General features: G+C 32.8%; 2 protein-coding genes across 3 annotated transcripts in view; one reads left to right on the top strand and one right to left on the bottom strand.

Annotated features, from left to right (window-relative positions):
• LOC132544117 (aryl hydrocarbon receptor nuclear translocator homolog) overlaps window positions 1-11,776 on the bottom strand; it is a 35,369-nt gene extending 23,593 nt beyond the window's left edge. For both annotated transcript variants that reach the window (XM_060207684.1, XM_060207685.1), the window contains exon 1: window positions 11,666-11,776. In XM_060207684.1, the coding sequence (XP_060063667.1) occupies window positions 11,666-11,708 (43 nt within the window). In that variant the 5' untranslated portion in view covers window positions 11,709-11,776. The remainder of the gene's footprint in view (window positions 1-11,665) is intronic.
• Window positions 11,777-11,898: 122 nt separating this feature from the next.
• LOC132544128 (homer protein homolog 2-like) overlaps window positions 11,899-26,311 on the top strand; it is a 51,634-nt gene continuing 37,221 nt past the window's right edge. Inside the window, exon 1 of the mRNA XM_060207698.1 lies at window positions 11,899-11,972. Coding sequence (XP_060063681.1) covers window positions 11,962-11,972 — 11 coding nt within the window. The 5' untranslated portion in view covers window positions 11,899-11,961. The remainder of the gene's footprint in view (window positions 11,973-26,311) is intronic.

Raw genomic sequence — 26,311 nt, 5'->3', positions numbered from 1 at the left:
AAAATTTAATTCAACCAAGTTCATCTCACTTCTGTTACTGAAGTAAGAGCATATCTTTGTCGAAATACATGTAGTAATATTCATAGGATTTCATGCTGCCCAGTTAAATAATTACAAAACTGAGCTAGGTAGAGCCCCCTGGTCTCCAGTAATCATCTTTCTGACCTCCACGGAATATCTAGGGCAATGCAAGAAACTAGCTGATTAATGACTTTTCATGGAGACAAATAACAAGAGCTATTTGACTTGTTGAAAAGACATAACTAAACAAGTTACAATACATTTCAGATGAAAGTTTAAACAAGAAGGCATCTATCAGACATGGATGTCTTCACTTGACTCATGTCAGTATAATTTTTGCTGAATTCTACAAAGAAGGTTGTCAAATGTCACATTTGACTCATCTTACTCGATGCAGCCATATCAATATGATAGGGTATACTATAGGGTATTTACCAACCAACTCTGTGCAGAGGTTTTAAAGATGTGACACTGATTCAGAACGGGACTCACTTGATGAAGATAACATTAGATTCCTCTTTCTTCATAAAATGGCCAAGGCATAAAAAAAAACAAGTTTATTTCAGGTGCAAGTGACCTACCTGGAAAGTAGGCCAATCCTGAGAGGAACTTGGCCAATGTATAATACACTGATTGTTCATTGATATGTATGTATGTATGTACATTTATGAAATTTATGTAAATTTCTGGCTCTTGGCCTTTTCATCTTGAGAAGAAATTTGAATATTTTCACATATTTGAACTCTTTGATGCTGATGCATGTCATTCATTGTAACAATTAATAAATCTACCAGGGTAATTTCTTGCACATATTTCACACTCTGCAACTATCCCCACAAATCAAAATCATGAAGTTTTCAATAGTCTTCTTCAATAGCAATACTGTCTACATTCCATAAATCACAAAAATGAGTATATAAATGGTTTATTGGAAATAATAACCATAAAGGATTTAACAGTGACTAATCTTTTCTCTGCTAATTTTAATATCCTTAATCAAACATGCATACAATTTATGAAATTTCTGATTATAAAATTTACCTGTAATTACATAGGAAGCTCCCCTATTAAAATAAATGTTTTCTTTTTTGTACATATCTTGATTGAACCATTTATTCTTACAGTTTTGGAAAGAAATGGAATTGAAATTTAGTGCCTTGATAGTTCAGTCAGCTAGAGTGTTGGCCTAGGTATCCTCTGGTGAAGATCAGATGTGAGGTTTGATGCTCCCTACCTTGTGTTCCTCAGGAAGCTGACAATTACTTTGAATGGCAACGAGTCTCCAATATGCTGTTTTGTGAGGCAGCCATTAGTTACTAAAAGGGGAGCCAGCCTCAAAATGGCTCTGGCTCTTCACAGGGCAATAAAACCAACACACATCCAAAGCATATGTCAAAGAATCACTTGTAAAAGTGACAAACCCTACTGTTATAAATGTAAAGTCTTGAAATTGGAGCTCATTTTTCTTAATTCGCTGTTTAAACCATGCCATGTCATTAAGCAACTCGTGTTGTGTATATTTGCCAGGTAAATACTAGCTGCCTAATGCTTAAACTGCATGTTCACTTGTCAAGAATGACCTGTCAAAATGAAGTCACAAGACCAAAAATCCTAAGTGGTAAATATATTAACAGCTGTACAGCACACAAAATAGGTATTTCTTAGATTCATCAAAATCACTTCTGAAATCATATTTAACAATTATTTGCAGAAAAAAACAAAAACCAACATGAAATCATGCCACTTCTTATTACACTATTACAAAAATGCATTAAAATGGCGGTTTTCAAACCATTTACTGTACTTTATGTAATCTGGATCTTTCCTATAATATCAGGTGACGGAACTTCAGATCAAGTCCTGACAAATTAAATACCCAATGGGGACACAGTAACACTTATAAATAAATGGCCTCACTCAACCATCTATATATTTTATATATGACGTAGAGATATGACATTAAACATGTGAAGCATGTACGAACTGACAGGAGTGACAGGGCTTAGTATACATGTTTTATTAATTATAATTCTATGCTTTAGAAACAGGATATAATACAATTTACTGCTAGTTCTCCATTTGCCAAAACAGGATCTGTTGTTAATATTATTTCTCCGAGCACCTTTCATTGAACCATTTCTGATTTTAATTTCAATAAATAATACATATTGATCTTTTTTTTAAATAAGAAAATGTTTACCATGATGAATATGGTTATATCCTGGATTAACAAAATGGCTGTACATTGGTGACAGTTGTCCATGAGACTCCGGACTTGTTGGATAATTAATCGTTGATCTCTGCATATTTGAATATTCAAATCCACTTTTAGAATAATCCATTTTCAATGTTAGAAGTAATATATGTCTAGCACACTTAATCAGTAATTATCCTCCTTTCACTATATATATCCTGGAAAATTTAACTTGTACTAGAATTTGAATAATTAATGTACAACCTAATTAAATGTCCTCAATATAGAATACTTTTCACCATATTGCAATATTTTTCAAACAGAAATATCTTTGAAATCTCTTGTTCTCCTTCAGCATTCAGCACAGCCCCAGAACAAACATTCATGATCAACATCATGTTCATTTTCCAGCAACAGGAGTGTCATTCTACATTCGCAACACAATTTGACTACAGCAAGAATATCTTGTTGTGTCAGATTGGTTGTCACGACAATTGAATCCTACTCAACACCTACAGCTTGTGCTACAAAATACCTGCTGCGTTCATGCGTACGTAAGGTAAAATAAATTCTAGTGATATTAATGTACAGTACTTAGATCATACCACCTCATTAGCATAGGAAATGACAGCAAACACTGGTATCAATTTGTTACCTCTTAGATAATGACAGTGTAGGTTGTTTTCCCCTTAAAATTTAAATTTACAACTCTACTTTCATATTCAAGTCAGATTTCACTGTTAATGTCACCTGCTGTTTTACTCATCATCAACCTAGGCATTTGTTTTAACATAATATTGTGTACATTTGTATATATATATTTATAGACACCTGAGATTTATATTGGACTTCAGGCTAAATGTGACCTTGTTAGAGTTTGTAGCATATTACCAGCTCCCTCCTGCAGATGTATATGTCACGCAATATATAGAATCAAACTATAGTTATTCTGCATATTTAAGAAATAAAAATACCTGTAAAATTGCCTCTATTCCCTTGTTTATTTTTATTTTTCATATTTATCTTTCAGATATAAACATATATGGATTGATTGCAATATATCTAAGGCTTAATCTTTAAAATTAGGACCTATCTATAACAATTATTCAGACCTGGAATCATGTTTTGCTGGTCAATGATTGTAATACTGAATAGATAGAACAAGAGATCTTAGAGGGATACCTTCCCACCACATAATATCTCTTCTTTGTATAATTTGGAACTTTCTCCTTATTTCCTTTTCAGTTTACTGAAGTGTTATTTGATTTTAGTTATATGTTATACTGACAGGCAAATTCATCATATGGTTACACGGTAAACCAAAGGAAACTAAAAAATATCTCCATCCTGTCTTTATACTGGGTTTTAACTATCTGTGAATCTACAGATTGTTAACAAAATAGCCATCTATCAATTTTATCTCACAAATCAGTCACAAAATTGAACAAGCACAAATGAAGACACCTACAAATGAAATGCAATAACAATTCTTAGTATTTTGAGAAAATTATTGATAACAATTTAACCATCTAAATCTGAGATGGACACCTCTCAATCTCAAACTGAACACATTTGAACTGTTTTGGAATAGAAATGTATGTCATCCTTATTCAAAAACAATCAATCACATGCAGATTGAAATATATGTAATACAGCCAAACAGTGAAAATTCAATTATCACTTCAAATAAAATAGTTTAAACTATCATAGGCTTAATTTTACAAATATAAATGACAGACATTTGAAAAAAAAATTAATAAATAAAATTCGGAACAGTTTGCTTAAGCATGAAATTAATTGTATTATTTAACATTATCTTAAGTATTACATTGTCTGAAGTTTTAGTTTAAATTAAAATCCTTTTGACATGTCTGTATTTTCTCTGTTGTTTTGATAATATTAATTCGATAACTCCTTAATTGATTGCCATTTCTTTTGTACTCAATACTTAAACAAGTGATCTTTTTACATCTGGCAACAAAGGTCAGGAATTAACACTGATGTAACACAAATTGACATTCACATCAGCAGATGTTTCTACAAAATGAAAAATGATTTATTCTTGTCAGAGTATGCTGGTTTCTCTTAAATCAATATGTCATCATTAAGTACACACCATAGCAGTATTATAACGTCTATAGAAGTCAGACACAAACAGAATTTATGAATAAATGGCTGATCAGATATTTTGGTCAGGTTTTGGCTGTGCTTGATATCTGCTTATCAATAAAGCAATCTGACAGCTTTTCCTCTCGGAGTTGGAGCCATCACACTTACAGTGATTTGAAACCATGATTACACACTCAAGTTATTTTCAAGTTTGCCTACATCAGTAATTCAAATCCCCTAATTTCATGTTTCAAAGTGTCCTTTAAGAGAGCTGTATTTCCACAACCCTGTCTTTTCAAAGTCACAATTTGTAAAGAAATAAAAATTATAACTTGCTTTGACAGTTGGTGTTTCTCATATACATATTGAAGGAAAATGGAAAACTGATAGTTTTGATTGTTGGACATGGTGTGATTGATAATCCTTTCTCAAACTTTTTCAAGAAACGCTGGTGCTATGATGTTGTTTTAACTTTTCAGGCTTTTCGTTTCACAAGTTCATATTAATGCATAGAACAAATACAAAATTAAATTTTTAAGGGCTTAAAACACCACAAAATACTTCAGATTTATAATGAGATTGTCTGAGAGTATAAAATAATCCTAAAAATACATCTTATCACTGTGTTGATTTACTATAACACTAATATACTACTCACTACTAATATACAGTCTATTTGCTAAGGATCACCAGTGGATTTTTGGGGAAAAAACTTGAATACTAGTAAGGATATTACATTTTCTTCCATCTTAATTGTAGCAAAAATGTTGGTCTTTCAAATTTTCATATGTAGGTGCATTCCGTCAACCATCCAAGTGTGTGCATGCTTTTCACAAGGATGCCTGACACATTTCAAAACATAAACTATACTTGTATAAATTAGTCAGGCATTGTTCACATTTTCATGGAAATTGATCCAATCTATTTCCTCCTTTCTAATACAATACATTTACACCATATGTAGATACTAATATATTTGTGTTTTATTTTGTGTGTTGATATAGGGGCAGATTGCCTCAAAAATCTGTCAACTCATTTGTACTGTCATTATTTTTTTCACTGATCATATATATATTTCAAGTTTACATAGAATAAGTCTTGATTCACGGACCTAAACTGAAATATTAATAAACACATTTGTTGCCACAATACCTTAGTCCTGCTTTGGAACTTTCTATCACAAATGAGACAAAAAATTCAGATCTCAGATCAGATATGCAAAAGATCATGAATGATTTGTGTTGTAATCAAAATTTCCTTGCTTTCCTCCTTTGATGTTTTCAATAACTATGTTTATAATCTATTCCTATTTTCCTTCCCCCCCACCCTAACACATTGTTCCCATTATTCCCATTGATAGGGATGTGATTGACAAAATCAATCAGGACTCCACATTCATTCTTACCATTCAATTGCAAAGTCCAAAAAATCATTCACTTGGGAGTTTTAGTTCACACATGCTTTTGGAAAGTGAAAAAAGAATAAATACAAGAAAATTATGCAAAATTACAGTTCTGGAGCAACATCCCATCCCATCAAGGTGAATTCATATTCCAAATATTTAGTTCAAATTACCAGCAGTATAGGTCCAAGGTCAAAATGCAAATAAAAGTTCCCATAAGGAAATTAAAAATACATTCTTGCATTGACATTTGTTTTATTCTAAATATAATTTTTTTATTGCTTCAAAAAGTGATTCAACTATGACAAACAATACAGGACGCTGATTTACTCTACTTGTGTTAAATCAGAAGTCTTCTTAGTAAAATCTTCTATATCATCTGTTCCATAAATATTACAGGTTTTTTTGTAAGTACCGGTAAATGTATTTTTATAAAATGGAATACTATAGACTTCACGCATGATTACAATAGCTACAAGATGGATTTAACAAAGTTTGGATTAAACATTGAAGAAAAAAGTAAAAGATGAAGTTGAAATTTTTGATACTATGGGAATATCATAATCTACGGTGTCTATCTTTTTAATATAAACATTCTTCTCCCAGTTTGTTGCAAGTTTGAAATAGGAACAGAAGTGCTTTTAGCTGTAGGATGAGTGTTTTCAAATTCATTTGTTACAGTATACAAGTGAGAAAAAATGATACAGTATAGCCCTGTCCATGTTGCTGATAGCAGACACATATCTGTACTTAGTGACTTACCATGATGTAGTGAAAGAGATAAGTTGATAATTACCTGGCAACTGCCTTATTACTGTAATTTAGTGCCTATGCAATAACATGAAGATTAAAGGGACATATTTCTATCTTGATGTTAGCATGAACAGAATTAGTGCAGGGGAGATAACCAGTTAAATGCAGGCAGTTTCGAAAACCACATGAAAATTTGATGTTGAATGATAAGGACATTTGCATCTCTACATACAAAAACAACATTCCTTAATTTTGAATGGACATTTTGTAATAAAGAAAACTGTCCGAAGTTAAGAAAAAAGATATTTCTATCTACATAATACATTTTCATGTGGTATCCGATATTTAAAAGAAATGTATGATATGCCCCCCCCCCCCTCTTATGCTTGATAATCAATTAGAAAACAAAGGTCATATTTCAATTTTTCATGATTGCAATTCAGCCAAGATTATTAATATAAATCAGATATGTCTGCAGAAAGAATGATCTCTTTCCATACTCATGACGTTCTAAGATGTCACAATAAGTGCTTTTTTTGCATGTTTTGAGATGTTGCTGAAAACAAGCCTTCTTTCCTTAATTAGCCACATTTGTGTTTATCGCCAGTAAGGCATGGTCATGTGTAGGAATTGGCCAAAGAAAAGTGTATATATCAAATAATCAATAATCAATAATCAATCATTAGATCATAATGATAATAACTTCAAGTATTACAAGCTTATTAATTTGTTAATTTGCTCTGGAATCAGCTGATTTACATCTGGTTGTTTACACTGACAACAAAATGGGAAACACAGATTCTACTTTCAATTTATAAGGAACAGATGATGAGGAAAAAAAATTAAAATATATATAAGTTACAGCCATGTGTTCTGAAAAGCATCCTGCATAGAGAGCTTACCTGGAAGTCACTTCTGGTAGTGACCATGAAAGTACAGGTGCCAAAACTGGTCATAACATGTGAATGATAGTCTGTGAATTTTTTTTTATTTCAGAAACCAAATGAAAAAAAACCCAGTATATGAATTTGTCCTTTTGCAGTTTGAGTAGAGAAAAAAAAGATGTAATCATGACTATGGTAAACCTTTGGTCAGTTCGAACAGACAGGTAAATCATGTGATTTAAAAAAAAAAAAAAAGAAACTATAATTTTCAATTTCATGATAGTTCGAACTCTTTCAATACATTTTTCAGTTACATTTCAAATTGTTCAAACATATTGCAAGACTGCATGTCTTACTATTGATGAAGGTGTTGGCTCCATAATCGCTCCATGTGGTCACTATTCACATCAATGTTAAACAATGTGGAACGCAGGCTGTAAATGATCACCGTAAGCAATTGATAACATCAGATTATACACATACACGGTACTTAATTAGCATTGATGTGTAGTGCGATTTCACATCTTGCCATAATATTGTGCATGTGCCATCTGACACAACTCAAGACCCCAACACTGTATTACAAGTTAAGTGATCAGTAATTATTTCCAGGCTGGTTTTTTTATTTTAATCACTGCCCCCTACACACCCAGCAAAACGCCATTTCCCATTTGTAGTTTCCTGCTAATGACACTTTCAGAAACCTCGACATGGTTTTCGGAAATGTCAACCTGGTAGTCTTATTGATTTCACAAGCATAAATTCGTATAACTGAACAGGTTCAACAATATTTTATTCAAACTGACTGAAGGGTTTATCGTAATTAAAACTGGTTTAAGGAGGCTCAACACTTCACAATTAACCCCTATGTTTTTACATAATGGTAATGTGACCTAGTGAATATGAAAATCTCAGCATTCTAAAGAGTTATTCACTTTTTTTTTTTTAAATTACAAAAAAAAAAAACAAATGATGTTTCAAGAAGTTTAATATTTTCTTATTTTTTTCTTGCAAGAGTCTTATAAATTTTAAAGAAACAATAAACCGATAAAAAAAATCAATGTCTACTTTACAAATTTATCTTATTGATAAAAAATTATACAAAACCATATTAAATACTCACATAGCATGAAGCTGTAACAAGAGGCCCATGGGCCTTAACGGTCATCTGACAAAAAGCAAGCCAAACCTAGAAAGTGGGTTGAGGTCATTCATTTGAACAAACTTGGTAGCCTCTCCTCCAAGCATCTTACAGGCCCAATATCAGCACTCATGGACTTTTGCTTGTTGAGAAGAAGTCGTTTGTATATTTTAACATATTTGACCCCTGTGACCTTGAAAGTGGGTTGAGGTCATTCATTTGAATAAACTTGGTAGCCTTTCTCCCAGCATGCTACAGACCCAATATCGGCACTCATAGACTTTTGCTTATTGAGATGAAGTCCTTTGTATATTTTAACATATTTGACCCCTGTGACACATTTGAACAAACTTTGTAGGGCTCCATGCCAGCATGCTATGGGCCAAGTATTTCCTTCTAATGAGAAGAAGTTATTTAAAGATTTTGACATGGTTTGACCCCTGCGACCTTGAAAGTTGTTCAAGGCCATTCATTTAAATAAACTTGGTAGCCTTTCCTCCCAGCATGCTACAGACCCAATATCGGCACTCATAGACTTTTGCTTATTGAGATGAAGTCCTTTGTATATTTTAACATATTTGACCCCTGTGACCTTGATAGTGGGCCAAGGTCATTCATTTGATCAAACTTTGTAGGGCTCCATGCCAGCATGCTATGGGCCAAGTATTAGCCCCCTAGGCCTTCTAGTATTTGAGAAGAAGTTATTTAAAGATTTTGACATATTTGACCCCTGTGACCTTGAAAGTTGTTCAAGGTCATTCATTTAAACAAACTTGATAGCCCTTCATCCCAGCATGCCACAGGCACAATATCTCTGAGCCTTTTGGTTATTGAGAAGAACTTGTTTAAAGATTTTAACATATTTGACTTTTTTTTTCATTCATTTAAACAAACTTGATAGCCCTTCAAAAAACAGGCACAATATCAGCAATCTGAGCCTTTTGGTTATTGAAAAACTTGTTTAAAGATTTTAACATATTTTTTTCCTGTGACCTTTAAAGTGGGTCAAGGTCATAAATTGGTAGTCCTTCATCCCAGCATGTCACAGGCCCAATATCTACACTCTGAGCCTTTTGGTTAATGAGAAGAAGTTGTTTAAAGATTTTAACATATTTGACCCCTGTGACCTTTAAAGTGGAGTCAAGGTCATTCATTTGAACAAAAAGCTCCATGCCAGTATCCTCTGTGCCAAGTATTAGCAGACCTTATAGTATTTGAAAGAAGTCGTTTGAATGAAAAGTTTACGGACGGCGCACGGCGGACGACGACGGACGAAGCATGATGAGCATGAAGCTGTAAAAACCGCAAGTAAAAAATTGAAACAAAATATCACAAAAATGTTTTTCTATCTTACATTTGTAAATCTACATATAGAATTGTTCCTGGAGTAGGTTGTCTCCCTTGCAATTATCACACTCTTAGAGTTGGTAGTATTATCAGAAAACACATACACTATGTATATAAATACACTTTTGGACACTTTGAACAATATAATGATATTTACACATACCTATGTATTGATTGGGCATTCATAAATTCATTCTATTACACAGAGGCCACCTTCCTGGTGTCAAACAACCAAAGAATAACTTGTGCTGTCCTGTCTAATGATATCAACTGTTATAACTTTTCGTTCAGTTGCTTACAAGTTTCACTGTGTGTTATGAATTGAAATATGTATCTTTGACAATGAAAAGAAATAAGAAGACCTAAAGGGGATCTTTATTTGTTCTTTAAAAACATGGATCTTTTCCCTTCTATCCCTATTTCCTTTCGATTCTTTCCACCATTCCTAATTTTAATCATAAACTGCCTTTCCAAACACTCGATATCCCTCTTTCTAGTCGAGAATCCAGTAGAGATACTGTTGTCATGTTTCACTCTCATCATTTCACCAAGTGCTAGTATCTTTTTTGTCAACTAACAGCATTGGCTTGGAATAGGAATAGACATAACAGCTACAACTTTCATGATGATCACTTTCAAAAGGTGTAAACCATCCTCTCTCGTCTCCGCTTGCCATTGTTGTCATCATGACATACTTTTCATTTTCTATAAACAAGTTCTCTTGCGCAACACAAACTTTACACCCTTTAGCAAAATGCCTGGTACACAAACAGGAAGTTACATCACCACAATATTGGAAACATTACTTGTGTATTATGCAGGGTCATGTCTCCCTTAATTAATAATGTACAAAACTTTCCAAAATTTGAAATGTTATCATTTTAAAGTCATTAATTGTAAGTAATTGATACAGACACAGATAGGTTTGACTTTCAATCAATATGTGAAGTAATATATTGTGCAAGCTTTATAAAAATTATGAGATATTTGCCATTAATGTTTTGAGAACCTTTCTTTTACCTTTTTACTAAGTTTACTAAATAATTTGTTTATCAGTATTTTTATGACATATTGCTTAAATATGATGATGGTCACTTCAAGCTGACAACTACAATGTTTACAGATACACCTTTTCTTCAAGTATGAGAATTTTTCACTTGCCAAGGTGTAAACTTCTTAAAATCATGTGAAGAAAAGGGTGCTGCTCGGGGCAAATGTCTTTGGGCAGGTGATTTCAAAGAAAATGTTTAGTATGACAAGCAAAAATCGTTGACTAAACAGGTATGTGTACAGAACAGAGAAAATCATACTATCACTATTTGCAAGCACTCTGTCATGAATCAAACCCGAGTCTATAGCTGGCTTGAAGACGAACTTTGTTCTAAAACAAAGGTTCGTCATCATACTATAAAACCGTGTGTAGGCCTTGTCTCTACCTAATGAGTCATTTACAGGAAGATTATTCCATCAGCTGGAATAGTGTGACGGTCTGAACACTTATGAAGTTAATAGTACAAGCTATGCCAACTAGCACCACGTTTTAAAATGAATAAATTTGTGAAATTTAGACCTATTCCTCACTTAAAAACAATTTGTGAAATACAGAAATTTCAAAACAGCAAAGTACTTTTTACACTAGTGTAATTCAAAGTGTTTTTTTAATAATTTTTTTGTAAAACTCTTCGGATAGGCCTACCTCTTTTCTTTTCCTCTGAAACTGAACACACACTCAACTGGGAAACCCCTTGCATATGAAATTCGACATATTGTTACTTCAGTCATCGGTTCATAAAGAAGGATAGTCGAATATTTACCTGCTCCTGAGGGTCCCGGCGAAACCGTAGGAGCCGACGCCATGGGCTATTATTCTTGCTGTTCGCTTGTTTTCTCTTCTAATGGTGATATAGTATAATTTTTCGCGATTTCTGAAACTCTGACAGGAAAACAAAGCAGTCTCGTCATGAATGAGATTTCACGAGATCAAAATATTTCCCAAAGTACCTGTTACTTCCGGTATAGTTTCTCTGCAGAAACTTGAAAGTGTTTGAAGTTCGCTCACATCAAGATAAGATCGTCTATTGGCGGAATGCAGATTCCATAACTGGCCAACATGAGTTTGGGGTGAGTTATAGTTAAATGTCGAGTTGTTTGTTCGCAATTCATGTCACACTGAATATCGTGTGTTTTTACTTATGATCATGAAATTTGTCAACTGTTGAAATCATATGAAAAATTCTTTAAAAATTCCTCAAATTCCTTTAGGCTGGTAATTTGTTATGCATTTCCTTAGGGGATAAGGCGAACTATTCTCAACGTTACTCTGTTTGGTTTTTTTCGCCTATTGATTTTTTAGATGAATGAGCATGCTATCTGTATGAAATATTCGTAAAAAATAAACAACTACAAATATGGTTCAAGTAATAATTGAGATCATAATCGAAATTAAAAGACATTAGACAGTGCTTGTCTGTAGGCCCAAATAAAAACTTCAGTGTATATTCCTTTTAACTAGTGGTTTCAGGAGATATCTTACATTTGTTTTGTATAAATTATTTCCACTTGTTGACGAAATAATGTACTTCACTTTTTCAGTTTTATGCTTAAAATGATTTGAGATGAAAGAAAATATTTTTGTGTAGAAATCTGAATTTGTATTTATAAAAAATTGCTAAAAATAATAATGACAGTATATGCAATTCTGTTGTTATATTTTCCTTCAATTTAAATCTAACAAACGCTCCTTTACACTTCAAGGTTTTGATGAAAAGATATTTAGGAAAGGCTCATTTAATCTTAGTATCATACACAAAACATTTGGCGAAAATAGTCTTTAGTGTTTTTTAATGAATCAACCTTCATTTTTTTCTTGCACTATTTATGTCTTTTCCTATGAATTTTACACTTGTTTGCATGGTTTTATTTTGTTAATTTTTATGCTATTTCAGAAGTGTTTCCTGGCTGTGTAGATTTTATATTCTCAAGGATCATGACTTCTTTTATTATTTTACATTTCTTATTTTCAAAGTTACAAATCAATGACAGTTGTTTGATACTTAAGTTAGGATTCTTCAGTGCTTATTTGAATAAAAAGTATGTTTAAAAACAGGCAAATTCCCAGCTAACCAAGAAAACTCATGATTATACATTTACAGGCATTTTATAAACTTAAACATATAAATTGTTTTACATGCAATGATCAAGAAGAATGATGAAATATACTATTGAAAGCACTTGCAATACTGTGTATTGTTCTTTTATTTTATTATCTCAAATGTCACTGATGCAAACATTAATGTATAGAAACAACAAATGCTTCATTTTTGAGTAATCAAGTCGTGATCTATGGGAGATAACTCTTTAGTGTCTTATATTCATTCATTTTTATTAACTGTTTGTATTCCAGAGCCAGTGGTAGTGATAGTGACTTTTCACAACTAAAGCGGTATGCATCATCATCATTAGTAAAATGTAGTATATTAACTCCAGTTACTTATATTATTCATACCTTTTAATTATAGGCATTGTGATGTACTGCTTTCATATAGATTTGTATACAAAATACTCACATCATAAACTACTTACTGCTAATCATGAATTATTACAGAATTGTTATTTTTTTCTAATTAGGATTTAAAGGTCTAAATGAAAGCTGTGTAATCATTCATTGACTATCATGATGTGTAAACAGTCACTAAAAACATTTAATGGTTGCAAAATTTATATGCTATTTGTTAGTATATCTAATTCTGCTTCCTGTTTTCTGTCCCTTTAGATATATAGACAACATATTATTTTCCTTTATATTGATTATTAATTCTAAGCAAGTAATTTATACTATGGTAAAAAGCTCCAATCAAACGTTTATTACTTTTCAAAAGTAATTAAAAAAAATTACAGTAATGTTTCCCTATTTTTATTTCATTTTTAAAATAATCACAATTGATTTTAGAACATTTAGACTATATATGTCTTTCCAAATTTCATTAAGGATATTATTGAGATTGTAAATAACTGATTGTTGGGAAATAGGAAACAAATATTTAATTATTTATCCTTATTATTGATTGATCTTAAAAAACACTTTCAAAACTATTTACCAAGGAATGCACACACATGAATATTTAAAAGGGTAATTTACATACCCGGTACTTCAAATATCTATGATTGGTAAAGGACTGTATTATGAGAAAGTAGTTGCATGCTTTGAAAATAAACAATACTAACCATTGTGGTGGCACATGCACATAGTTGTAAGTAGATTTGCATGTACAGTGATTTTAAATGCCAGTGATTAATCAAAAATATGTCAATGCAATATTTGGTAATTGATTAAATTAACTGCACTGCTTGGTTTTACTTAACAGAAATTTATTGAAAATCAGGTATAAATTTATATATATGCCTATATATTAGATATGTTTTTCTTAACAGATAGGGTATTGGTTAATTAATGGTATTTCAAGTTTATATCAATCATTTTGAAGTTTAAAAAATAGAATTTTTCATGAAGTCTTAAGTACACTACGCCCTTCATATCTATATCACCTACGTGCATTATGAAACAATAATATAATATTGAAATCTATAACACAGAAATATTACACCAGTGACCATGACTATCAATCTAGGATTTATCTTAAGTTCTGTAATATTTTAGCCAGACTTTTAATTGCTTCTTGGGGAACTTAAATTCAACTAAAATTTCTGTTTTGTTCCAATTGGCCCATGACTCCCCTTGCATTTATAATCAGAGTCAATCTTTAAGATTAAAAGGCGGACATATTTTCTTTCAACAGATTTCTATGCGTTGTTTATAGTTAAAATTTATTTCCATGGATTGCCACTTTACAACAATAGTTCTTGAAAAAGAGTTACCATGGACATCACGCATAACTAGCTAAAGTTTGGAAGAAAAAACAAAACATAAAAATGTACATTTACTACACATGTTGTGGTTTGTTCTGTTAGAAATTTGAAACAATATTGTAGGCTAGTCTTGTACTGTTGTAGTGTAATTTATAGAATATGCACTATAACTTACATCATCATGGTAATTAAAACTATGTGTAGCTTATCTTGACATAAGATTCAAGTAAACGTCTGTTATTACTCATGAAAGATTTCATAATTTAATATAAGCAGGCATGCTGTGGGGGCCGGGGTTAATTGGATTGAATACAAACTTTCTACCTATAGCTAACCTTGCTGGAGTTCATTAAGTCCATTATAGATGGATGTTTGGCTCTTCTTTGTGTATATTTATTATACATGATGCTGCTGTTCCTGATCATTTGGTTTGTTATATATATGTATGTGCGTGTTTGCCATGCATCCAAACTTTACAATGAAAAAGATCCATTATTGATAAAGTTATATGAACACATGTGCAAATATAAGAAAAGATTGTTCTTCAGATTTGAGAAGAACATCTTTACTTGCATGGCCGAACATGTGCCCTTCAGGTTTGTTTATAAGTGAAACGGATACGGTACTAAATCGGTCATGCAGATATTAGCTGGAAATTCTCATCATAGCATTTAACACTGGACATACAAAACTGCTGTTGTCATTTCCACATAATTGAAGAAACAGAAAAAAAAATGGTCCAAGTATTTTGTGAGATAGAGTTAGTTATAAGGTCGGAGGTGGTGTATGTTTATACACAGCAACGCTTCAAGTGGAGGACACATATATAAAACTACACACCATGTCATATTATCAGTGTTCCTATCACCTATATTGGCTATTTATTCTTCTGGGTCTAAATTAATTTCACTAGTAGAGGTGACTAGTGGTTTGGTGAAATGAGACTAATTAGAATCTGAACAGGAAACCACAGGATATGTTCAGGATTATCCTAAGGTACGTAAACAGGTCATGTATTTAAGTGTTGTCTTCTTGTTTGTGAAATTCGTAATAATGCACGATGAAGTGAAAGTTATGCATGAACATGATTGAGCCTGTTTTGAAACAACTGCATCAGTAAAAACCAGGCATTTAGCATATATTGTAGTTGTAAGCACATAGACAAGTGTCTTTATTAGGTCAAAATTAGCATTGACAAAGTTGAATCTATTAACAGTAACCCCTTAAATGATAGGGATATTAAATGTGTTTACATAATCAATTCAGACATGCTAGGGTTATAAATAGACAAGGATTGTTTAAAGACCAACCATGTATGATACATGTACAAACCTATATGTAGGCTAATGTTGATATCATTGAACTCTTACTCAATGACATTATTTTTTTGTTCAAGCAGAGCATATATTACCTTAAAGAGGTAGAGCAAAGAAAAAAATAACATTGTTGAAATCTGTCAAAAGCATTTGAGTTCCCCAGTTCCCCCTTTTTTTTCTTTCTTTTTTTCTTTAAAAAAATGCATATTTTCCCATAATGAAAAAAAAAACTTTCACAGCTGAAGAATAAGTATAAACACTGTAAGATAGAATTCAAGATTATCTTTGAAATGTTTACAAGTTTAATTCAAATAGAATTTATAGTAAGGGAAATAACTCTTCATAAAAATAAGTGATAAATGTGTATTGCCAGGTTATATGCAGCCTTAAATAATCCATGACCACTCAAAAATGTTGAGAACAATTTATGTTGTATGGAACTAGGCATTCTAGGTCCCCAAGATCTATTTTCCTCTCAAATTATTTTGTGAAAATGCTGATCATCGAGGAATTTATTTTGCAAGAATTACACTATTATTACTATGAAAGCAAAGCCTTTTTCCAATATGGCTGGTATAACTTAAGTAAGATGTTGTCATTTTTTATAAAATGCCAGCGTGATACTTTATCATTATTGTTTTTGGTTTTTTGTGCAGTGGAAGCAACTACAAAATATTTGATGCAAATGTATTCTGCTTGCCAGAAATTGAAAAGGTTTTGATGTACCTAGACCAATTTGTAACATGGCTGTCATTCATTATATATTGCCAGCAGTTAAATATTGCTATTTTTCCTTCCCAACTTGGGAATTGGATGCCATAATTAAATCAGTCCATGTCACTAAAGGTGGTCTGATGTAGGGAGCTATGATTCAGCCCCTGGCTTTGTTATGTCACATTACTAAAAGTGTTGAAGTTGTTCACTACAGAGATCAAGAAGTACATGCTGTAGCACCCACCTGATTTTCTGTCTCCTCAGCAAATTATCAATTGTGTACTTGTATTTAGTTTTTACTCTTCATTGCCTGCCTTTTTTCAGGTGTCCCCTGCCATACTTGCATTTATAAAAGTATACTGGTACATTTTTTTGTATTACTATAAAAGTGAGTCATTTTTTAGTATACTAGTTTTACACTACTTGATATATGGTTGTGTTACTTAGGGGAAATACAGATAAATTCTGACTCTAACATCAGCTTTTATACTAACAAATTAGTATGACATTAAAATTATATGTTTAGCTAGAAGATTTCATCTGAACTAATGTAATAACTACTAAATTAGTGCTAAATCAATACCAGTTGTGTCCTATGTTAGAAAATTTTCTTCAGTTCACTGCAAAAATGTTAGGTGCCATAATTGTCAGCATATTGATAAAATGTACTAGAGAAAAAATTTGTCCTTGAGACAAATTTCTCTATTCTAATCTTGGATTGGATATTTATGCTCTGATGTATGTAGAAGTAATTACAGAGAAATACATCCTGGATATGTTTGGGTTTCAGAGTTATGTGAGGTCAAGTTAGGCCTATCTCTGTCTGCTCTGCAGTGTAGATGGGAATGGTTTCTGCAGATGCCTCGGTGAGATAACGTGAATGTTTGAAATCACGTTTCCTGGCATGAAACCTATCTATGGCTTAAACTGTTATTGTGTTAATATACAAATTTTGTGCTATATTTACATCCAAAGCATAAATATAAACATACTTTTTGTAGTTTTCTGTAAGAAAAATCCTTTATTAATAGTATTTGCTAATTTTCCAGTTTTGGGATTTTTTTAACTCACCATTGTCAAATGGGCTATTTAGATGGTTTTACCTCTGTGGTCCATCTGTCCATCCTTAACCAAATTTGTATTTTTAACTTTTTTGAAAGAATTATACTCCATTACATATATGTACATAACAAATTTATCAAAACTTTTCAGATCTTTAAATTAATTCTTATTCAAATGTTTCTATATATGATTTATTTGGCTGCAGTATCTGTCTTGTGCAGTTGCATGTCGTACCTACTTTTCAGAGCTATGCCCCTGTATGTTAATGATTAAATAAAACTTTGTTAGTTCATATATACTACAGTGTACAATATATGGTGAAAATAACAATCTTTGCCAAGTGGGGATACACACAATAAAGATAACACAACATTACAAATCTTTCCCTTTTTTTTTTTTTTTTTACTTTGAAGCTGAGCTTTTTCTGCAGTTTTTTTTCATTCTTGATTAGAGCTTTTTCCTGTACATTGAATTTTAGCATCTTATTTAATACCTGAGCTATCCTTTGTTATAACACACAGCAAGGTTAACTTCTAATGAATAAATAAAGGATCAATGAATTTTTATTTCCAATTAATTTCTCTAATAGTATAAGTATATGTAAAGATCAGTTGATAGACAGATGATTGGTACGGTCTTATTGTGGTTACTGTATTGATAAGCATATGTGTATGTATAGTAGAATGTTTGCTCCATGGGTTTGAATCCAATAGATCCACACTTGAGACTGTTGAAGAGTTATTGATGAACGGTTATCAGCCCCTGAAAGTATTTTTATTGGCATGTATAAGGTCATGTGTAGCAGAAGTCACATTAAATGCCTTTACACACAGTAATTAAATGTGGTTTGTGTGGTGGGTTTGATAGCTGATAATTCTTGCTGTAGCTAATCTTTTGATGAAAATAAGACCTGTGCAGAAATCAGCTTTTAATGATTTGTTAATCTTCAAGCCTAAAATAAATAGAAGTATAAAGGTAAGCCTGCTTAAAAGATGACCTCTACATATATAGGTCATGTGACTATAAAGATAACCTCTACATATATAGGCCATGTGACTATATAGATAACCTCTACATATATAGGTCATGTGACTATAAAGATAACCTCTACATATATAGGTCATGTGACTATAAAGATAACCTCTACATATATAGGCCATGTGACTATAAAGATAACCTCTACATATATAGGCCATGTGACTATATAGATAACCTGTACATATATAGGTCATGTGACTATATAGATAACCTCTACATATATAGGCCATGTGACACTATATGGATAACCTGTACATATATAGGCCATGTGACTATATAGATAACCTCTACATATATAGGCCATGTGACACTATATAGATAACCTGTACATATAGGCCATGTGACTACATAGATAACCTCTACATATATAGGCCATGTGGCTATATAGATAACCTCTACATATATAGGCCATGTGGCTATATAGATAACCTCTATATATATAGGCCATGTGACTATATAGATAACCTCTACATATATAGGCCATGTGACTATATAGATAAACTGTACATATAGGCCATGTGACTATATAGATAACCTCTACATATATAGGCCATGTGACTATATAGATAACCTGTATATATAGGCCATGTGACTATATAGATAACCTCTACATATATAGGCCATGTGACTATATAATTACCTCTACATATGGGTCATGTGACTATATAGATAACCTGTATATATAGGCCATGTGACTATATAGATAACCTCTACATATATAGGCCATGGGGCTATATAGATAACCTCTACATATATAGGCCATGTGACTATATAGATAACCTCTACATATAGGCCATGTGACTACAAAGGTTACCTCTATATATAGGTCATGTGACTATAGAGATTAACTCTACATATATAGGCCATGTGTCTATAGAGGTTACATTTTATTTGTCTTGTAAAATATAATTTTCTTTACAAAATATTTCTTAATTTGCATAACGTAAACAATGTAATTGAAACTAAAAAAGGTTAACTTACTTAAAAAACAAGATTTTGAACAACAAAAATGACAATTAAGTTAGCATTCATTGTGATCCTCAGATGAACAGAAGAAATAGACTAACATAAGGAAGTTACTTGTAATGTACTTTGACCATTGATATTGATTTGACAGTATTACAAGAGTTTCTTATATTGTTGACTCTCTAATTTCATCCATTTCAGTTGCAATTATCAACTATTATGAACTTGAATCAATGTAATGTATGATGTAGCTTTAATAGTTTGGGATCTGATGTATATTAAAGTCTGTATGATTTCTGTTAAGCATCTTTAACGCTAAAAATTAAAAAAAAAGTTTTGTCTTATTAAAGAGCTTTAATCTGATTAAAGTGAGTGAGGAGAGGAGTGTGTGGATGGTTGGGGTCATGGGGGGGACGGTTAAATCTCAGAAATTACCACTTGAGTATGTTAAACAGACAGTGTAATGCAACAAATTTTTCACTATCCTTTTTTTATAAAACTAACCAAACCTTGAAATGATCAGTAGCCCTATTTTTGGATCATCCATACTAAAACACTGAGGATAGGTGATTGGCTGTCTGTTTAAAAAACCAAGATGGGGGTTTTTTTGATAAGGGAGGTATTACCAACCTTTCAGATGTGGGATTTTTTCAGTGCTCCAATGTTGTAACCTCAGCGTGGCATGCATCTGTGGATTGATGGAGCAGTAATGGGATATTTAGAAAGTTTCCTACACATTCTGTAAAAAGATTGATGAAAGATGGGAGATAACTCAAAAGGTCATATAGATTTGAATTATCTGTGATTAAAAAATGTGTGATACAAATTATAGGTGTGTGATGCATTTAAAAAAATGGCAAACCTATCAGACTATTTTGGAATTTAAAAAGAAGAGTTTACCACCACAGATGGGTATGTTGGTGTACCCTACAGGATTATCTAGGGCTACACTAGCTGCTTCTGATGATTCTTCTGTACCAAAGATTACTTCAGATACTCCCCTTTTCAAAATTCTTGCAAGCTCTGCTCAAATCAGACATCAAACACAAACTGAAGAGGTTCACAAGAAGGGATTGCATTTCGTTTATCTAGTAACTAAGGTTTTGTATACAACCCAACCTGTACTTCTTCTCTTTTTTTGTTGTACTCTTTGACTCCCATATCGACCTAGTTCTTATATTTCCTTGGTGATGAAAGACTGAAAGTATTTTTTTTTATTATTTCCTTACTGTAGGATCATCAGATGAGATTTATGTATTACTTAAACAACCTTTTCATCATCTGCTACTTTTTTGTCAGAGCTTGGATTATAAATCTATAGGTAGTCTTTAATACTAACCAGCTAGGGAAGTAGACCAGGAACATATTGATTTCATTAATTACAAACGTATGTTTCAATAAAGGCAGTAGCCTCTGGATCTTAATTGGATACATGAATGATCAGGCTATTGGTTGCAAACACATAACATTATAAAGATATTAAAAAAAATACCAATAGATCCACATTTTATGTACTGTGAAGGGGCTATAACATTTCATCATTTTAATCCAGGTTAGATGCATACAATTACTGTATGTTTGTGAAACTGGCTTTGAACTGAAAAAAGACCACATATATTTTCACTGTATCCCAGCCAGCATCAGACTAATCTGCTTTTTTATTCATTTATTGCATTTGTTAATCTTCACAACAATTGTAATGATCTCCTCACAGTACAGGAGCTTTCTGAACTATATGGTCCACAAAACTTGATTCAAATTTTCAAAAAGAAAAACATTAAGAGAATACTGCTATTTGTTACCCTGACACTTCCATACTATATCCTCCATGTCCTTCAACTTTTTCAACTCATTTGGCACATCCTTATTTGCTTCTGAATTAAACAACCTAGCTTCCAAATACCCCCTAAATTGATTCCTCTGTTCCCTCAGTTGTTTAAGTATATCATTTAAAGTTGCTCCCTGCATTTCCAGTACTTTCTTCATTTCCTTCCATCTCAGTAAAATTTTATGTCTGTCTGCTACTACCTGAGTCACATGTACAGGTAACATGCATTATGAATTTGCATGTGCAAATCTCAGGCCATTATGCCGCCTATTGACAACACATAGGAATGTGAAAATAATGTCAACCTTATTCCAGTTGGTGAAACAGTTGAAATTTTATTCACTGTATGTTTGTGAAACAGGCTCTACTAAACCATGGCTACGGCAGAGCCAACATTCTAGTTTTCCTCAATGTTTATATAATTTGGTCCTGTGCTCCTGGTCTGGATACCCTGATGTGTGTAGGGGACTCAGAGTTTAAGATGGATACATTAAGGAAATAGACTCAGTCACAACAGACGAAGGAGTAAGAAGTACTTGTTGTTTATTGGAAATGTCAACCAGTTTTGCCCCTATGTTGGACTTCTTCGGGGCTATGTTTTATGTATATTTTATACTACTGTTATCAGAGATTCCTTTTTGAATGATGTTGATGATAAGATCCGATGATAATGCTCATTTTAGTTGGAATTAAATCTAATTAATTCATGGTAATATTTTTCAAAACAGTTGAATAAATAGGCAAGAGATAAAGGCCCATTAGGCCTCTTATTTGATCATTTTAGTACCAAAGAATCTAGAAACTTTAAAGAAGAAAAAATGTTGATAACAGAACAACACCACCATCCCCCACTGCCCCCATCCTCCCCACCCTCCATCCATTCCAAAACAAGGTGAGAGATTAATGTTATCTGTAAAAAGAACTTGTGAAAACTTTGGAAAAAAAACTTTGCAAAGCATACAGCTATCTTGAAGAAAAATTAGTATAAGGAATATGTATGAAAATGTGGCAAGGATAGGTTGGGAGTATAGAATAAGATATGTTTGTTTCTCTGTTGCTCCCTACCATGCATTCCTTGGGAAGGTGCAAAATGGACTGGTCTGTATTGTCATAGTTGTATCCTTGGGCATGATACTTTACTCTGGATGGCTTACCATAGGGCTCCCCTCTCATATGTTGTTCAGTAAGGTATATGTAGCCACCAGCTACTACAAGGAGACCATGCCTCCACATGACCCTGGCTGTTGTGAAGGCCATAAACCAAACATATTTATTTGATTGCTTGAATATAGGTTCAGCACTAGCGCTGTAGCAGGTGTGACTAGGGGCTGGTGAAATTGGTGTAAAGTAGAAGTAAAAACATAGTATATTTATGGAAGAATTAGGGGGAGGTAGGGCAACTAATCTTATCTGACCCATATCATGACTAGATAAGATAGTGGCCACAAAAAGCTACTATTTAAATGCTTTTTGGATCCCTCTCCATCTGGAATCTAGTTCAACTCAGTACCCATTTCCTGTGGTATGATGGATAGTTGTCAATCCGCTGTAGGACACCCTAATTTTAACTGCTTCTTTTTACTTTACTTACTATTGAGGGTATTTTCCTAGTCTGCTGTAAGTTCACATTTATAAAATGAGGTAATTCATGATCCGGCTTTAAGATTATGTACCGGTAAAGCAATGGAGTTCTATTTTTGATATTTTTCAATCTTGCTGTTTCATGCTGGGTTTTCTTTCAAATGTTGGATGATGAGTAAGAGATTTAGGGAATAATACTTTATATCTGAAGGATAGAATGCCTATGCACTGGTATATTTTTACTTATATCATAACTGATTCAGGTAGTTTTAACCTGCTCAAAGGATGCTCACAAGAAACTTCTTGTAATCAAAGATCTAAACTGCAAATAGACATTTCTTGTGAATATCAAATACTATATAATATTATATTAATTTCCATTACCTCTATTTGATAACTTGATATCTATAATAACAATTTTAAACTAACAATGGTGAAATATTTTGCACTCTGTACACATGGTAATTTTTGTTTACTATGTTAGAGATTCTTGCTGTGAGTTCCTGGTAAGGAACTTTACTTTGTTAGAGATTCTTGCTGTGAGTTCCTGGTAAGGAACTTTACTTTGTTAGAGATTCTTGCTGTGAGTTCCTGGTAAGGAACTTTACTTTGTTAGAGATTCTTGCTGTGAGTTCCTGGTAAGGAACTTTACTTTGTTAGAGATTCTTGCTGTGAGTTCCTGGTAAGGAACTTTACTTTGTTAGAGATTCTTGCTGTGAGTTCCTGGTAAGGAACTTTACTTTGTTAGAGATTCTTGCTGTGAGTTCCTGGTAAGGAACTTTACTTTGTTAGAGATTCTTGCTGTGAGTTCCTGGTATTCTTGTGAGTTCCTGGTAAGAACTTTACTTTGTTAGAGATTCTTGCTGTGAGTTCCTGGTAAGGAACTTTTTACTTTGTTAGAGATTCTTGCTGTGAGTTCCTGGTAAGGAACTTTACTTTGATTAAGAGATTCTTGCTGTGAGTTCCTGGTAAGGAACTTTACTTTGTTAGAGATTCTTGCTGTGAGTTCCTGGTAAGGAACTTTACTTTGTTAGAGATTCTTGCTGTGAGTTCCTGGTAAGGAACTTTACTTTGTTAGAGATTCTTGCTGTGAGTTCCTGGTAAGGAACTTTACTATGACCTGGTTTATTTCATGACTTGAAAAACTTTTGATACATGAAGATATATGGTGCATGTCACAAAGTGATGAACTCAATTCTTTTAGTAACAATGTGTATGTCTCAGAGCTGATCTCAAACTCAGGAATAATTGGATCCTCGGAGGCAAAAAATGGTAATGGTGTTAGTTGTTGAACAGGAAGCAATAACAACAGATGGTTTAATATGTGATTGGAGATTTATATCTACAGAGGTTGTTATGGAGTCACTTGTTCTCTATGTATCAATTGATATCTGATATATCTACTTGTGTGTATTTCTTTCTTTACCAAATGAAAGTGTTTTAACCTGTCTGAGACTTGATCTCGTGTGGAAACAATAGTGAAATATTTCGGGAATGGATAGATAATTTTTATGTGTCTGAGAAGTTCGTGTGTTGTTGACAATATTGACTAATTGGTTCCTCACACTAACAGAGCTACATTTCACAGAAAGCAAATATTCACCTCCATATCCAACAACAGTAAGAGAACTATTTAACCAATATTTTGATGCAGAATAAGAGAAAAAAGGCAGTTCTCAAGGCTGCGTAGGCTGTGAGGTGTGCCAGTATAAAAGGGATTTTGTTAACAATGAGGGTTTGCCAACAAATAAGGGAAGTTGCTTTGTCAGAACTGTCATATTGTGTTTCATATCCTCATTTGTCACCTGTCATCACATATTAACAGAGTTAATGTTGATACTTAATATCCCCATGTGTTTTCTACTACTGTGCTTCCCCCAGACCAAGGAGCGGCCTAGCTTTTGATGTGTCATGTCTATATCTGGTGGGCTGATGTGACATTGTCTTGGAAGGAAATTTGGAAATGTCAGACTGACAGGGTTTACATGATTAGTACTAATAAGCTCCATTGGAGGACAAGTGTCACTGAAATTTAAATTTGATGGGAAATCAGATGTGATTCTTGTTTTATACATGTGTTTACCACTGTGTTACCATTGACAGTTTTCAAGAATAACAAATTGGGGAATGAAACTGTGTGGACTTAAAAACTTTAGATTTCTTATTAGGAGATTTATTTTTTCATTTGGAAGTATGCATTGCAGAATGTAAGAAGGAATTAATTGATATCAGTTTTACTTGAGTCAATACAAATTTATGGACTAATTAATAAAAAGTGTTGGTTTAAATTGCAGTTGACTTTACACTGGGATAATTAAAATTCTCCAAAACTGTTTTGTTCTTCTGGAGTTGTGAAATCCAATTTTGCAAATATAGCAACAGCTTTCATTACTGTTATAAAAGGCTTGGAATTAAGTTCTTACTAACTTTAATTTTATGACAATTCTAACAACGTTGACAAGAATTTAACAGAATATATGTAAAATAATTCTAATGGGACACCTAAATATACAGCGGTGACTTTATGGTGATTTGGTGTTCATTGAGGATATTTGGATCCATATTTTTCAATTCGGGTGTTGAACAAATGGGATGTGTAAACTTCCGGATTTGATGGAGTCTGTATTTAGCCAACATAGTGTGAAGTGCTGAAGGCCTGAAATGCCACATTCGTGAAAGTATAGTGACAGGATTTTAGGGAGATGTGCAATTGCATTAAGTCCTCTATTACAACATATAGTGTTCTTCAACAGACTGGATTTAACTTATCACAAACAAAAAAGCTTGCTAACAAGCCTCAGATAGTTCATATCTCTGTATATAAAAGATCACCTCACAGCCTTTCTGTAGAATGTGTATGTTTTACACTCTAAAATCCAGTCTGCCTTGTTTAGATTGGAGGGATTGTGGTTATGTTGTCTGGTGCATTACCCCCTTAGTTTTGAGACTCGGCAGCTTATCAGACACAAGCAGATTTGAATTATCATAGTTTCTTAAACACTAGGCAGCTGCTAAGGTTTTTAGGAGATTTTAGAAGCTACCAAGGACTTCACTCTCAAGAAAATTTCAAATATCAAAACAAATGTAAA

This window comes from Ylistrum balloti, unplaced genomic scaffold (assembly GCF_031769215.1).
Source record: "Ylistrum balloti isolate Yb309-2 unplaced genomic scaffold, AGI_CSIRO_Ybal_v1 Utg369782, whole genome shotgun sequence".
NCBI lineage: Eukaryota > Metazoa > Mollusca > Bivalvia > Pectinida > Pectinidae > Ylistrum > Ylistrum balloti.
Note: the sequence above shows the minus strand (reverse complement) of the source record. Positions and strands in the feature narration are given on the sequence as shown.